The sequence below is a fragment of the Chiloscyllium plagiosum genome, chromosome 44 (assembly GCF_004010195.1).
Source record: "Chiloscyllium plagiosum isolate BGI_BamShark_2017 chromosome 44, ASM401019v2, whole genome shotgun sequence".
In the NCBI taxonomy this organism is placed as follows: domain Eukaryota; kingdom Metazoa; phylum Chordata; class Chondrichthyes; order Orectolobiformes; family Hemiscylliidae; genus Chiloscyllium; species Chiloscyllium plagiosum.
Window position 1 is genome coordinate 13,718,423 of NC_057753.1, and position 15,989 is coordinate 13,734,411.

Here is a 15,989-nt window from a genome sequence, read left to right on the forward strand (position 1 = left end):
TGAAAATGAACCTTCCAGCTCAGCGAGCAGACCTACATCCAGAAACTCAACATGAGCTACAAATCTTCTCATAACTCGCTATTCGTGTTCTTCAGAATCCCTCCAAGAACTTCATTAACATTGATGTCAGTCACATTGGTCTATTCCTTACTGTATTCCAATGTGGGAACAATTTCGTTAGCACTGCAATTTTGGATTCCGAGCAGAAACTGAGGAGCTTGATGTGGGTTGTCGTAATGTCCAAGTCATAGTCTCCAGGTGCATGAGATAGAAAATCAGTATTGCTGAATCAACACCATTTAACGCTACTTCTTATTCTGACCAGGATACTGAATCCCTGTTACCCATCTCTGAAAATCAACAGCAGGCGCAACGTATACGAATGGGAAACAGAACGAAACTGATCATTCAGGGACGTGAATGGGTTACAGTGAGATGACTGGGGAACTTAGAAAGCAGATTCAAATTTCTGTTGCCAAAGCAATAACCAGAGTCTTTCAGAGATTCATCACGCCCCCCGCCCCCCAACTCCCCCCACTCCCCCACTGTCGGTTTCTGTCTGAACTCCAGAAACAGGGACAGTGATCACCGTCTTCATCAAGCCTGGAATGGGAGAAAATTAAATCAAAAGCTAATTGGTCGGCTGGTGTGCATTTCCTTCAGGTGCATTCATAAATTTTCCAACTTGTCTTTCTGTGGAAGGGTGATGGTGATATTGCATAAGTGAACAAACATTGCCACCTGTCGGCAATGACGAAGACATCTGAAACAGATAAATAAAACCACAAACACATTGAAGATGATAGGAAATACTTAAGAGGTTGCACTTTGAGAGAAATCAGTGAGGCTCTGATTTCTGGTCTGGAACGAAACACTGTCTTGAAGATTTTCGGACGAAAACTGAACTTTCCTGACATTTACTGTTCAGCATGAGATTGTATTGAACAGGTGTGCTTAATCTTAAAGAACTGTTTCATATGAAAACAAACAGGGAAATTACAATGAATAGTTACATCACTTTGCCCAACATCAGCATCAACAATTCATCTGGCACCAAATGCACACTATTATCTTTGTGTTGTGTTTAAATGTCAAGCTTCAAAAACATGTTTCGCTAACACTAACATATATCAGATTCTGGGATCATAATTACCTGATGTCGTTAGTAGCTTACCCATACACATTGAAAAGAAGGGTTAGATAATTCATGTGTACAGAGAGAATTAACATTCTCCTCGAAATATGATTAAACAAAGTGCCAGTCTCAGAGAGAGAGGAGACATTCAGGATTGAAGACGCTTAGAGAGGTATTATAGGCTACACTCATTCCGCATTAGAGTGTCCACTGCGTGGCCAAGAAATTTAAAGAAACCACATCCGCAATGAAAAGGTGCAAGAGCGGGCAAGGTCAAGTTAGTGCAGAAGGACGATTGCAGGGATCAAGAATAGACTCAAAGCAGAGGGGAAAGCAGTCTTCATCAAGCACTCTTCACCAGACAGGTGGATGACTGACCAAAGGGGAGGACGAAGACCAAGGGAATACTTCTTTAAAACTGTGGATAGATAACATGATGGCGGGTGATCTCCACCATTAAAAAGAGACTGAAACATTCCTCGACGATAGGCCATTGTGACCTCTGGTATTGTTAACCAGCCCAAATGTCACGGACATTTTTTTAACATAATTAACTGGTGCATTGTCTCTGAACTACTGCTTCTTCGCAAACTCAATAAATATGAGAAATTTGCAATAAATCGTTTTCTGTGTAATTGTGATTGAAAAGCCCAGAAAAATAATTTTCTGTTGAGAACTAAATGGAGTGAATTCACAAACAACCGATGAGGACCTCAAACTCCGAATCAGACTCATAGATTTGATAAGCGGTCTGAAGACAGAAAACTGGAGACATGCAGAGGATAGTAAAGAGATAAAAGTAAAGCCTGGATTGGCGGAAATGAAAACGGAGAATGGATTTTGATTTTAGTCTAAAGCGTATGTGGAATTGTCGCTTAAGTTTTGGGGAAACAAGAAAAGTAAGAGACATCCATTCTATGGGGTTTCGACAAAATAAGATCACTTTTTCCACATATCAAGGTAAGGTTCGAATTGAGAAATAAGTTTTAGTTGGCATGAGATTTTATTATCACGTGTACTCAGTTTCATTAAAACAGAAAAACAGTGAAAAGCGTAAGGAGTCGCCATTCCTGACACCAAGGCATAATTCACATCAAAACCAGAAATAAAAGAAACAGAGACAAAAGGAAAGGAAACTTCCAAATCACTCCTGCCATCTCTTCGAAGAGTGCTGATGCATCCCTGAAGTCGCAAACACGCCGCCAGAAAAGGAGAGCTTTAAAGCTGCCTCACAGCGCCAGAGTCCCGGGTTCAATTCCCGCCTCAGGCAACTGTCTGTGTGAAGCTTGCACATTCTCCCCGTGTCGGAGTGGGTTTCCTCAGGGTGCTCCGGTTTCCTCCCACAGTCGAAAAACGTGCAGGTTAGGTGAATTGGCCATGCTAATTTGCCCGTAGTTTTAGGTGTAGGGGTAAATGTAGGGGAATGGGTCTGGGTGGGTGGGTCTTCGGAGGGTCAGTGTGGACTTGTTGGGCCGAACGGCCTGTTTCCTCACTGTAAGTAATCTAAAGCTCATCTTTTATTTTTTGAACACACAGATGTTTTCAGTCCCTGCCCGCTGCTGATGCTGGAGCGTTAGAATGTTCCTGTCAGCTCCGCCAGGCTCCAGGACCTAGCCATAACCTGAAATATCGGAACAGCCTGCGATTCTGAACCCGGTGTTAAGTCTGTGGCCGCAGGCTGTGTTGTCTCTTTCTTGTTGTCATTGCTGGCGCTGCATTATCCTGAGAACTGATTCTCGATCACCAGAAGATCTCGTATTCTGCTTTCCATGACCAAGCTGCTGCTGGCACTCTCTGCGATGCTGATGAAAAGGGAGAAATTGAGAAAGAAAAGAGAAATAGTAAAATGAAAGAATTTAGAAAAACGATTAAAGCAGTCGGAAGCAGACAAGATTAAAATTAAGGGAAATATTAATAAGATGCACAAAATTACAAACAGGATTGATAAAATAGATCTTCAGTATTGTTTTCACTGGTAAGGTATTCTGGAACAGACTACCTTACCAGTGACTAAAAAGATCAAGCGAAAGGTCAAAATTACGCATTGAACCATATTCATATCGATTAATTCTGCAGTGAGAAGATGGTAGTATTGGATGCTCTTGGAATTTTCTACGTGGGCTTGTATGTGCACTTGGAAAAATAACGAAATTTTCACAGCAATAAAACGCGTAAAGGGCGAAAGGATTTGGATTAACTAAATAGTCTTTTCCAAGAGCTGATGCATTGGCCGATTGATAATATGCTGTATGGCATATTTCCATGAATTTAGACATTTTAAACACCCCTCCCTATCTACGTGCTCCTCGGTTTCTTTGTTACTAAAAGAGCAGGGTGGTGGCAGGTTTCTCAGCATTAAACAGTTCCGGATGCAAAACTGAGCAGTGACACATATTTTCTGTTCTCAAATGAAGCAGGGAGTTCACTCAGAGCTGTGTTGCAACAGTCCTGATTTCAACTTCCGTTTGTTCTAACTCTGACCCGCCTTTCCGCCCTGTGTTATTTAAGAGATTGCTGCAGTCCTTGCTGTTTGTGATTGACAGGAACAAATTCGATAGGGGATCGACGATAGAGGAGTTTCTGGACTGAAGAAATGACAAGGCAGTGAGAACCATGAAGAACTGCCTTTCTCGATTCCTCATCATTGTCTCACTTCTCAGTAAGTTTTGCCTTCCACTAGACCTGACTAAATTGTTTGTAGTCCAGACTTTACAATTAGTAAAAGAATCACTGATTTTAAATATTGTTATTATTCTTGTTAGAATACAGTTACGAAGACACGGTGGAGCAGCCAATTCCTGAAATGACGGTTGAGGAAGGAAATAATGTCACAATCACCTGCAATTTGAAGACAACTACTACTAATCCTTATGTTTACTGGTACAGTCAGCCCCCAGGGCAGCCTCCACATTACGTCGTTTACATGCTTGCAGCTGGAATGGTAAACAGGAATCCTGACTTCTCTGATCGTTTTTCTTTGACATTTGATAAAACTACGAAGATTACCGAGTTAGCGATCAGTAATGCCTTCAACACTGACTCTGCTGTGTATTTCTGTGCCATGAACCCCACACTGGCGCAGACAGATAGCAGAGCACGTCAAAAACCCACTTTCAGTGTTCCCGTTAGAGCTCACGAGAAGGCAGTCTCACGGCGAGGAACAGAAACAATTCTTGAAGTGACAACAGATCTCAATAATAAAGTAGTGTTCCATTTTCAGATTTCTATCAGTCTGAAAATTCGGGATGCAAATATGGTGGGAATAAAACTTAACATCGAGCTGTGCAATTTTGTTTCCTGTTACTTTTCCAATCAATGACGCCAATGTATTCCCTTCTCATCTTTCCACTCCGTTCCTTCCACTCACAGACACAGACAACTCATGGATTTGCAATACCAACGGTAATTTGACCGTGGCGGCAGGAATGGGGTTAGTTAGAACATATGTTTCTATTAAGTCTTTGTTCCTTCTTGGCAGACAAATGCAGAAATATTACAAAATGACTTTGCAGAAACAGCAACTGCACACGATGTCGCAAATTCATTCCAAGTCTTTGACGCCCATGTGCAGAGTTCTCTGAAGTGCATATACACACTCACACACACACACCGACCAAGCTTTCAACTTTCCCTCGTTTGGTGAGATCAATGTTCTTTCTTCAACAGTGGCGTCAATTATAGAAGGAATAGCAAATTTACATTTGAAATCCATTTTGGATTGAAACTGTCATCTATCAATAATTGTCAAACAGCGAGTTGGAGGTATAACGAGCTTCGGCAGATGAGAACTTGTTTAAGAGAGATAAGTTGAATTTAACTGCACTTTCTGTGTTTTTCATGTCAAAGCATTTTGACATATACTTTACAAATGTTCTGAATAGAAGTATACTATATAATCCCATGAAGCTGTCGAAATATTCAATGTTTTGTTTCTGATATTAATCTGTGGAAAGTACAAACGAACAGAAGGTGGAGAAAATGCGAAAAGATATTAATGTGGGAATAAAGTGGCCTTGGTATCTGTTTTCTCATGCAACCCTTTGCAATGACATTAGAGATTGATGATAATAGGATGGGAGATAGTTCAAAAACGCTTACGTGTTTTTCTAGCCTCCTATGTCATTCTAATCTGAACGATTGCATACCTGCCGGTTCTTCATACACTGCTGATGCAGAGCACTTGTTAGCAGGAGTCCCTCCACCTTGCCCCGTTCTCGGGAATGGTGATCATGTTAATTTTAAATGACTGAAAATTTTGGATAATTTTGGATATTCTTTTCCGGCAGAAAGAAGGATATTATCCCGCAGGTAGAAATGAAACAATAATTAAGGTATAAACTTTCGGTGAACACGTGCTCGAAACCTGGTTTTGATTAATTGGGGTGTCGTATTTCTCTCATTATTTACTAATTAACATCAAATTTCATTTTTATAATAGGAGGTATTTTGGATCATTTCGACATTCTATCTATGTCATTCAATACCCTGCCTTGTCATTACTGCATTAACATTCGTTCAGTGTACCTGGGTCTATATGCTGAGAACCACTTTCCCCAAATCACTCTGGCTGTTGCAACATTCCAAAACAGCAGTGGTCAGGAAGGCATCTCACCAACACCTTCTCCAGGGCAGTAAGAGGTTGTTCATAAATGTTGGCTCAGCTATCGATCCACACTGTCTGTGAAAGATTTTGTTTGTAATGAGTGCAAAGGCGATTATAATTATCTCTAAACAACCATTTCCTGACAATGTCAGGCTCAGTGGATAGCCTGGCTGCTTTACAAGACCACGGGTTTAGGTTCGAATCCGCACGCACGCGAGCTTGTGCATGGAGTTTGCACATTTGCTCTCTACTTGGAATGATTTCTGTTCGCACTTCAAGCATTGGCATGCCAGGAGCAAGTGTGACTGTTTTACCGGGCTGAAGTGAAGAGTCAAAAATGAAGCGCTAAAAAGACTCATTGGTAAATCTCTAAAATTGAGCCATGTCCTGATAAAGTCACGAGTTTGAGTGCACAATGGCTCAGTGGCGAGCCCGAATGGCTTCCATCACGAGGAATCAGAGTTCGATTCCGAAATCAAGTGATTGTCTGTGTGGGGTTTGCACGTTCGCCCTCTGCCTGCAAAGGTATCTACTCACACTCCAAACGTGTGCATGCGAGTAGCACGTTTTAGTGATTACAGAGTAACTCTTTTATGAGTTTAAAAATGGGATAAAAATGAAACGCTAAAAAAGATTCAGTGGTAAATATCTAAAACTGAGCCAGCTCCTTTCAAATTCATGATATCTTGTCCACGACGGCTCAGTGGTTAGCACCACTTCATAATGTCCGGTTCGATTCCAGACTCAGGTGACTGCATGAATTTTGTACATTCTCCTTTTGCCTGAAACGGTTTCTGCTCACAATTCATGCGTGAGCTCGGCTGCATTAATAAGAATTAGGCTTGCATCTGTTTGGAATATTCTTCAGAGAGTCAATGTGTACTTACCGAATGAAGCGGTCTGCATCCACACTGTACGAACTTTATGGTTTTAACTTGGGGCATCGGCATTCCCGGTCAGGCAGTTCACTTGTTGCATTCTCACATTATCTAGCTATGATACGCTCGGCATTCTTGTCGAAATGGGAAACGCTTGCACATCTCAGGTTCCTTAGCTCAGTTATTATTGCGCTGGTCTTGTAAACTAGTGATTGTAAGTTTGATTATCAGTGGCACTTTGCTTGAGTTTCAACATTCTTGATTCCTCCATTGGTAAAGTAAAGGGCCTTTCTATAATTGTGTGATGGTAATCATAGGATAATGACGTTTCCTACACAGGACGGGAGTGATCTGATTGATCTTGGAATTCCAGTTTGTTCTTCCAGGATGTCATTGGTTAAAACCAGCTGACAGTCAATTCCAAAACTGGGCAATGAGAAAGTACCATGCGTGTCAGATGGTTGGGGGAACAGCCATTGTGACAAGGGGCCTGGGCCATATCAAGGGGTGCCTAGTAACTTTGAGTAAGTTTCATTTGGATAGAATGATAAGAACCATAATAATGCGGTGATGCTATCAGGACCTTGAAGCCCAGAAATCTGACGTGCTCTAAAGATTTACAATCACATGTCTGAACAGATTGTTTCGAGTATTTATAAGCCAGCATTGCACTTGACATGACGGACTTTCTTCAGAGTAGACAAAAGAAAACGAGGTTATGTTCTTTGTTCGAAAAGAGGGGTGGTGTGACATTTTGTGCGTTCAAAGCTCTGACTCTTGTAGGGCTTGATTGCACTAAGTTGGTTACAAACAAAACAACGTGATTTTCCAGCAGGTCCACAACAGACCTTTTGAACCTTTTGGAGTAAAGTTAGAAGTGAGAGGATAAAAGGAATCAGTGGCAAATCTCCAAAGGAAACTGTCATCGTTGGCAAAGTAAATGGAACATGGAAATGCGAGGTAAAAGAAAGAAATATGCTTTCACAATAGATGTGGGCATAATAATTTTAATGTTCACTGGGATCACTGACTTTCTCTTATTCTGTAATTTATGCTCATTCTCCACCCTTACTCGCACTTTATTTATTGCTCAAGTGTGTAACAGGTGCAACACGTCGACAGAGGTCTCGACATCTCAGCGTCACGTTTTCCACCATATCATCGAGCAGCAACCAAGCACCGCCCCAAAACCTCTTCTCCGTTATCAGAAGATAACTTCGCAGCATTCTATGCGCCTTTGTCGAGGTTGACTTTTGAGCCATTTGACATTTCAAGTACAAGTCCAGGTCAAACTACTCCAATGGTGTCAGAAATTCCTGAAGAGCGAGCATTCCTTCTAACATTATGCAGCACCCAGCAATGTTTGTCCTGTTTGCTGTGGGGTGGGGCCGTGGTGTGTGTGTGTGTGTGTGTGTGTGTACGTGGGATGGGGGGGCGGTGTGAGGGTGTGGGGGGGGGGGGGAGCGGAGAGTCGTTGCATCGCATCTACATTTCTTGGGTTTGCAAATTCGTTATCTTTTCAAATCCACCATCTGAGTGGAAACAATTGATCCTTCGTCCTCTGCGTGTAAACCCACTATTCGCACTGTAAGGTCACAGCTCTTGCTTTTTACTCATTCCAAACTGATGCAGTTCCCTTAACTAATACGTTCCAGAGTACTAAAATGCTCAGTTGCGTGTAGCATGAGCATAGCAATCTTCCACTTTCTGGTACTTCCTGTATTAAAACATGTGTTGTTAGTTTGGTTCATTGGTTAAAGTCATCCTTAGAATTTCTAAATTTCTGAAGGCCTTATCAGTGAAGATTCCATCTCACAGGAAATGGTTACAGTGGTACAGCTTGAACGAGATTCGGTGATCATCCATTTCAGATATGCGATCATTTTCTTTACAATTGTATCGTCAGGAGCCAGGTCAATTTCCGATATTCTTAATCAACATCCCTAAATACGAACAGATCCTTTGTCTCCTCCCTTCAATCAAGTTTTGCATCCAATTAGCTGGATGTGGCTACATCCCATGTGATTAAATCTCGCTCACCAGTCCAACATGTCAAAACTTGTCAAAAGCCTTGCTGAAGACCAGATAGCCAAGGCCGAGATTACCGACCTCATCAATCTTTTTGTCACATCACAAAAGAGGTAATAAAGTTAGTAAGTTTTGATTTCTCAAGCACAAAGTTATGTTGATTATCCCTGATCTCTCCTCCCATTCCGAGTACATGGAAATTCTGTCCTTCATGCAGAAGCTTACTGACGATGTTACATCATATGATGAGAAAACGTCTGAAAATGAACCTTCCACTCAGCGGACAGTTCTACATCCAGAACCTAACATGATCTACAAATCTTCTCAAAACTCGCTAATCCTGTTCTTCAGAATCCCTCCAAGAACTTAATCAATACTGATGCCAGTCACACTGGTCTATTCTTTACTGTATTCCAATCTGGGAAGAGTGTCGTTAGCACCATAGATTTGGATTCTGAGCAGCATCTAAGGGTCTTGATGTGGATTGTAGTAATATACAAGTCAGAAACTAGATGCATGAGATGGAAATTCAGTATTGCTGAATCATCACCATTTAATGATACGTTTATTCTGACCGGGATACTGAATCCCTGCTACTCATCTCTGAGAACCAACAGCAGGCACAACGTATACGAATGGGAAACAGAACAAAACTGATCATTCAGGAAAGTGAATGGGTTATGGTGAGATGACTGGGGAATCTAGAAAGCAGATTCAAATTCCTATCGTCAAGGCAATAACCAGTGTCTGTCATGGTTACACCACCACCCCACACCGCCCCCATCCACCCTTGTCCTCCCCGGCTTCTGTCTGAACTCCAGAAACAGAGACAGTGATCACCGTCTTCATCAGGCCCGGAATGGGATAAAATTACATCGAAGCTAATTGTTCGGCTGGTGTACATTTCCTCCAGGCCCATTCATAAATTTTCAAACTTGTCTTTCTGTAGAAGGGTGATGGTGGTATTGAATAAGTGAACAGACATTGCCATCTGTTGGCAATTGTGAAGACATCTGAAACAGTCAAATGCACCCTCAAACACACTGAAGACGATGGGAAATAATTAAAATGTTGCACTTTGAGAGAAATCAATGAGTCTCTGATTTCTGTTCATGAACGAATCCCTTTCTTGAAGATTTTCTAAAAAAAGCTGAGCTTTCCTGGCACTTACTGTTCAGCATCAGATTGTATTGAACATATGTGCAAAATCTTAAAGAACTGTTTCATATGAAAACAAACGGGGAAATTACAGTGAACAGTTACATCCCTTTGCCCAACATCGGCATCAAAAATTCATCTGACGCCAAATGCACACTATTTTCTTTGCATTGTGTTTAAATGTTAAGCTTCAAAAACATGTTGTGCTAACACTAAAATAAATCGGATGCTGGGATGATGATAACCCGATGTCGTTAGTGGCTGCCCCATACACATTGAAAAGAAGGGTTTATATAATTAATGTGCACAGAGAGAATTAACCTTCTCCTCGAAATATGATTCAAAAAAGTGCGAGGCTCAGAGAAAGAGAGGAGACATTCAGGATTGAAGACGCTCGAAGAGGTATTATAGGCTACCCTTATTCTGCACTAGAATGTCTACTATGTTGCCAAGAAATTTAAAGAAACCACATCCGCAATGAAAAGGTGCAAGAGCGGGCAAGGTCAAGTTAGTGCAGAAGGACCATTGCAGGGATCAAGAATAGACTCAAAGCAGAGGGGAAAGCAGTCTTCGTCAAGCAGTCTTCACCAGACAGGTGGATGACTGACCAAAGGAGAGGATGAAGACCAAGGGAATATATCTTTAACAGTGTGGATAGATAACATGATGGGAGTGATCTCCACTATTTTAAAGAGACTGAAACATTCCTCAACGATAGGCCATCGTGTCCTCTGGTATTGCTAAACCAGCCCAAATGTCACGGACATTTTTTTAACATAATTAATTGGTGCTTTATCTTTAAACTATTGCTTCCTCACAGACTCAATAAAGTATGAGAAATTTGCAATAAATCGTTTTCTGTATAATTGTGATTGAAACAGTCAAAAACCGTTTTCTGTTGAGAACTAGGTGGAGTGAATTCACAAACAACCGATGATGACCCCAAACTCCGAATCAGACTCATAGATTTGATAGTCGGTCTGAAGACATGCAGAGGATAGTAATGAGATGAAAGTAAAACCAGGATTAGCGGAAATCCGATGCTGATGAAAAGGGAGAAAGTTAGAAAGTAAAGAGAAATAGTAAAATGAAAGAGGAGAAAAACAAAGAAAAGCAGACTGAAGCAGGCAAGATCAAAATTAAGGAAAATATTAATAAGATGCACAAAATTACAAACAGGATTGATAATATAGATCTTCAGTATTGTTTTCACTAGTAAGGTATTCTGGAATATCCGGAAAAGATTAAGAGAAAGGTCAAAAGTACGCATTGAACCATATTCATATCGATTAACTTTGCAGTGAGAAGATGGCAGTATTGGATGCTCTTGGAATTTTCCACGTGGGATTGTAAGTGCACTTGGAAGAATAACGAAAGTAGCACAGCAATAAAACGTGGAAAGGGTGAAAGGATTGGCATTAATTAGGTAGACTTTTCAAAGAGCAGATGCATTGGCCGATTGACCATGTGCTGTATGGTATGTTTCCATGAAATTAGACATTTTAAACTCCCTCCCTATCTACGTGCTCCTCGATTTCTTTGTTACTAAAAGAGCAGGGTGTTGGCAGGTTTCTCAGCATTAAACAGTTCTGGATGCAAAACTGAGCAGTGACATATATTTTCTGTTCTCAAATGAAGCAGGTAGTTCACTCAGAGCTATGTTGCAACAGTCCTGATTTCAACTTCCGTTTGTTCTAACTCTGACCCGCCTTTCCGCCCTGTGTTATTTAAGAGATTGCTGCAGTCCTTGCTGTTTGTGATTGACAGGAACAAATTCGAAAGGAGATCGACGATAGAGAAGTGTCTGGACTGAAGAATTGACAAGGGAGTAAGAACCATGAAGAACTGCCTTTCTCGATTACTCATCATTGTCTCACTTCTCAGTAAGTCTTTCATTCCATTAGACCTGACTAAATTGTTTGCAGTCCAGACGTTACAATTAGTAAAAGAATCACTGTAATGATCGTGATTTCAAATATCGTTATTATTCTTGTTAGAATACAGTTACGAAGACACAGTGGAGCAGTCAATTCCTGAAATGACGGTTGAGGAAGGAACTAATGTCACAATCACCTGCAAATTGAAGACAAGTACTACTAATCCTTATGTTTACTGGTACAGTCAGCCCCCAGGGCAGCCTCCACAATACGTCGTTTACATGCTTACAGCTGGAATGGTAAACAGGAATCCTGACTTCTCTGATCGTTTTTCTTTGACATTTGATAAAACTACGAAGATTACCGAGTTAGCGATCAGTAATGCCTTCAACACTGACTCTGCTGTGTATTTCTGTGCCATGAGCCTCACACTGGCGCAGACAGATAGCAGAGCACGTCAAAAACCCACTCAGTATTCCCGTTAGAGCTCACGAGAAGGCAGTCTCACAGCGAGGAACAGAAATAATTCACCTCCAGAGGAATAATTACAAACCAAATTCTTGAAGTGACAAGACCAGATCTCAATACGTAAAGTAGTGTTTCATTTGCAAACGGGATGCAAATATGGTGGGAATAAAACTTAACATCTATCTGTGCAATTCTATTTCCTGTTACTTTTCCAATCAATGACGCCAATGTATTCCCTTTTCATCTTTCCACTCAGTTCCTTCCACTCACAGACACAGACATCTCATGGATTTGCAATACTAATTTGACAGCGGCGGCAGAAGTGGGGTTAGTTAGAACATAATTTTCAAGTCAGTCTTTGTTCCTTCTTGGCAGCCAAATGCAGAAATATTACAAAATGACTTCGCAGAAACACCAGCTGCAGACGATGTCGCAAATTCAGTCAAAGTCTCTGACTTTCATGTGCACAGTTTTCTGAAGCTATTGCACACACACACACACATACACACACACAACGCGACCAAGCTTTCAAACTTCCCTCTTTTGGCTCGATCACAGGCAGTGAGGTCAATGTTATTTCTTCAACAGTGGCGTCAATTCTAGAAGGATGAGACAATTTGCATTTGAAATCCGCCTTGGATTGTAACTGGCATCCATCAATAATCGTCAAACAGCGAGTTTCAGGTATAACGATCTTCGGCAGAGGAGAACGTGTTTCAGAGAGACAAGTTGAATTTTATTGCATTTTCTGTATTTTTCATGTCAAAGCATTTTGACACATCCTTTACAAATGTTCTGAATAGAAGTATATTTTATAATCCCATGAAGCTGTCGAAATATTCAATGTTTTGTTTCTGATATTAATCTGTGGAAAGTACAAACGAACAGAAGGTGTAGGAAATGCGAAAATATATTAATGTGGGAATGAAATTGGCCTTGGTCTCTGTTTTCTCATGCAACCCTTTGCAATCACATTAGAGATTGATGATAATAGGATGGAAGATAGTTCAAAAAAGCTTCCGTGTTTTTCTAGCCTCCCATGTCTTTCTCATCTGAACAATTGCATATATCCACCGGTTCTTCATACTCTGCTGAGGCAGAGCACTTGTTAGCAGGAGTCCCTGCACCTTGCACCGTTCTCGGGAATGGTGATCAAGTTAATATTAAATGACTGAAAAGTTTTGATGCTGCAATTTCCACTTCTCTCCGCGACATCTGGAGATTATGGATGATCATGTATATTCCTTTCCGGCAGAAGGAAGGATATTATCCCGCAGGTAGAAGTAAAGCAATAATTAGGTGTAAACCTTCGGTGAACACGTGCTCGAAATTGGTTTTGATGAGTTGGGGTGTCGAATTTCTCTCATTATTTACTTATTAACATCAAATTTCAATGTTTTAATACGAGGTATTTATGGATCATTTCGACAGAAGTTTCTATCTATGTCATTCAACACCCTGCCTTGTCATAACTACACTAACATTCGCTCAGTGTCCCTGGGCCTATATTCTGAGAACCACTTTCCCCACAACACTCCGGGTGTTGCAACATTTCAAAAATAGCAACTGTCAGGAAGGCATCTCACCAACACCTTCGTCAGGGCAGTTAGAGGTTGCCAATAAATGTTTGCTTATCCATCAATCCACACCATCTGTGAAAGATTTTGTTTGTAATGAGTGCAAAGGCGATTATAAATATCTCTAAAACAACCATTTCCTGATAAGGTCAGGCTCAGTGGATAGCCTGGCTGCGTTACAAGACCACGGGTTTAGGTTCGAATCCACACGCATGCGAGCTTGTGCATGGAGTTTGCACATTTGCTCTCTACTTGGAATGATTTCTGTTCACACTTCAAGCATTGGCATGCCAGGAGCAATTTTGTTGTTGACAGTGTGACTGTTTTACCGGACTGAAGTGAAACGTCAAAAATGAAACGGTAAGAAGACTCATTGGTAAATATCTAAAATTGAGCCATGTCCTGAAAATGTCATGGGTTTGAGTGCGCAATGGCTCAGTGGCGAGCCCGAATGGTTTCCATCACTAGGAATCAGAGTTCGATTCCGAAATCACGTGATTGTCTGCGTGGGGTTTGCACGTTCGCCTCTGCCTGCAAGGGTATCTACTCACAGTCCAAGCGTGTGCATGCAAGTAGCACATTTTATTGATTACAGAATAACTCTTTTATGAGTCTATAAATGGGATAAAAAAGAAACGCTAAAAAGATTCAGTGGTAAATATCTAAAACTGAGCCAGCTCCTGTCAAATTCATGATTTCTTGTCCACGACGGCTCAGTGGTTAGCACCGCTTCATAATGTGCGGTTCGATTCCAGACTCAGGTGACTGCATGAATTTTGCACATTCTCCCTTTGCCTGAAACGGTTTCTGCTCACAATTCATGCGTGTGAATGCCAGCTAGGTTGAATTAATAAGAATTAGGATTGCATCTGTATGGAATATTCTTCAGAGGGACAACGTGTACTCACCAAATGAAACGGTCTGCACCCACACTGTACGAACTTTATGGTTTTAACTTGGGTCATCGGTATTCCCGGTCAGGCAGTTCACTTGTTGCATTCTCACATTATCCGACTATGATATACTCGACGTTCTTGTCGAAATGGGAAACGCTTGCATATCTCAGGTTCCTTAGCTCAGTTATTATTGCGCTGGTCTTGTAAACTAGTGATTGTAAGTTTGATTATCAGTGTCATTTTGCTTGAGTATCAACATTCTTGATTCCTCCATTACTGCAGTAAAGGGCCTTTCTATAATTGCGTGATGGTAATCATAGGATAATGACGTTTCCTCCACAGGACGGGAGTGATATGATTGACCTTGGAATTCCAGTTTGTTCTTCCAGGATGACATTGGTTAATACCAGCTGACAGTCAATTCCAAAACTGGGCAATGAGAAAGTACCATGCGTGTCGGATGGTTGGGGGAACAGCCATTCTGACAAGGGGCCTGGGCCATATCAAGTGGTGCCTAGTAACTTTGAGTAAGTTTCATTTGCATATAATGATAAGAACCATATAATGCGGTGATACTATCAGGACCTTGAAGCCCGGAAATCTGACGTGCTCTAAAGATTTACAATCACATGTCTGAACAGGTTGTTTCGAGCATGTATAAGCCAGCATTGCACTTGACATGACGGACTTTCTTCAGAGTAGACAAAAGAAAACGAGGTTATGTTCTTTGTTCGAAAAGAGGGGTGGAGTGACATTTTGATGTGTTCAAAGTTCTGACTCTTGTTGGGCTTTATTGCACTGAGTTGGTTACAATCAAAACAACATGATTTTCCAGCAGGTACACGACAGACTGTTTTAACTATTTGGAGTAAAGTTAGAAGTGAGAGGATAAAATGATTCACTGGGAAACCTGCAAAGGAAACTGTCATCATTGGCAAAGTAAATGGGACATGGAAATGTGAGGTTAAAAGAAAAGAATATGCTTTCACCATAGGTGTGGGCATAATAATTTTAATGTTCACTGGGATCAGTGACTTTCTCTTATTCTGTAATGTATGCTCATTCTCCACCGTTACTCGTAGTTTATTTATTGTTCAAGTGTGTAACAGGTGCAACACGTCGACAGAGGTCTCGACATCTCAGCGTCACGTTTTCCACCAAATCATCGAGCTGCAACCAAGAGCCGCCGCAAAACCTCTTCTCTGTGCTCAGAAGATAACCTCGCAGTATTCTATGCGCCTTCGTCGAGGTTGGCTTTTGAGCCATTTGACGTTTCAAGTATACGTCTAGGTCAAACTACGCCATGGTTATCAGGAATTCCTGAATAGCGAGCATTCCTTCTAACCTTATGCAGCACCCAACTATGTTT

The 15,989-nt window shown here is 41.2% G+C and overlaps 2 gene segments (V, D, J or C); both read left to right on the forward strand.

The window, feature by feature from the left end:
* Positions 1–3,715: 3,715 nt before the first annotated feature.
* Positions 3,716–4,454, forward strand: LOC122543704. The segment is given in 2 exon segments: positions 3,716–3,794; positions 3,898–4,454. Coding segments are annotated over 2 exon segments (603 nt in total).
* Positions 4,455–11,578: 7,124 nt separating this feature from the next.
* Positions 11,579–12,164, forward strand: LOC122543705. The segment is given in 2 exon segments: positions 11,579–11,685; positions 11,800–12,164. Coding segments are annotated over 2 exon segments (411 nt in total).
* Positions 12,165–15,989: the final 3,825 nt, after the last annotated feature.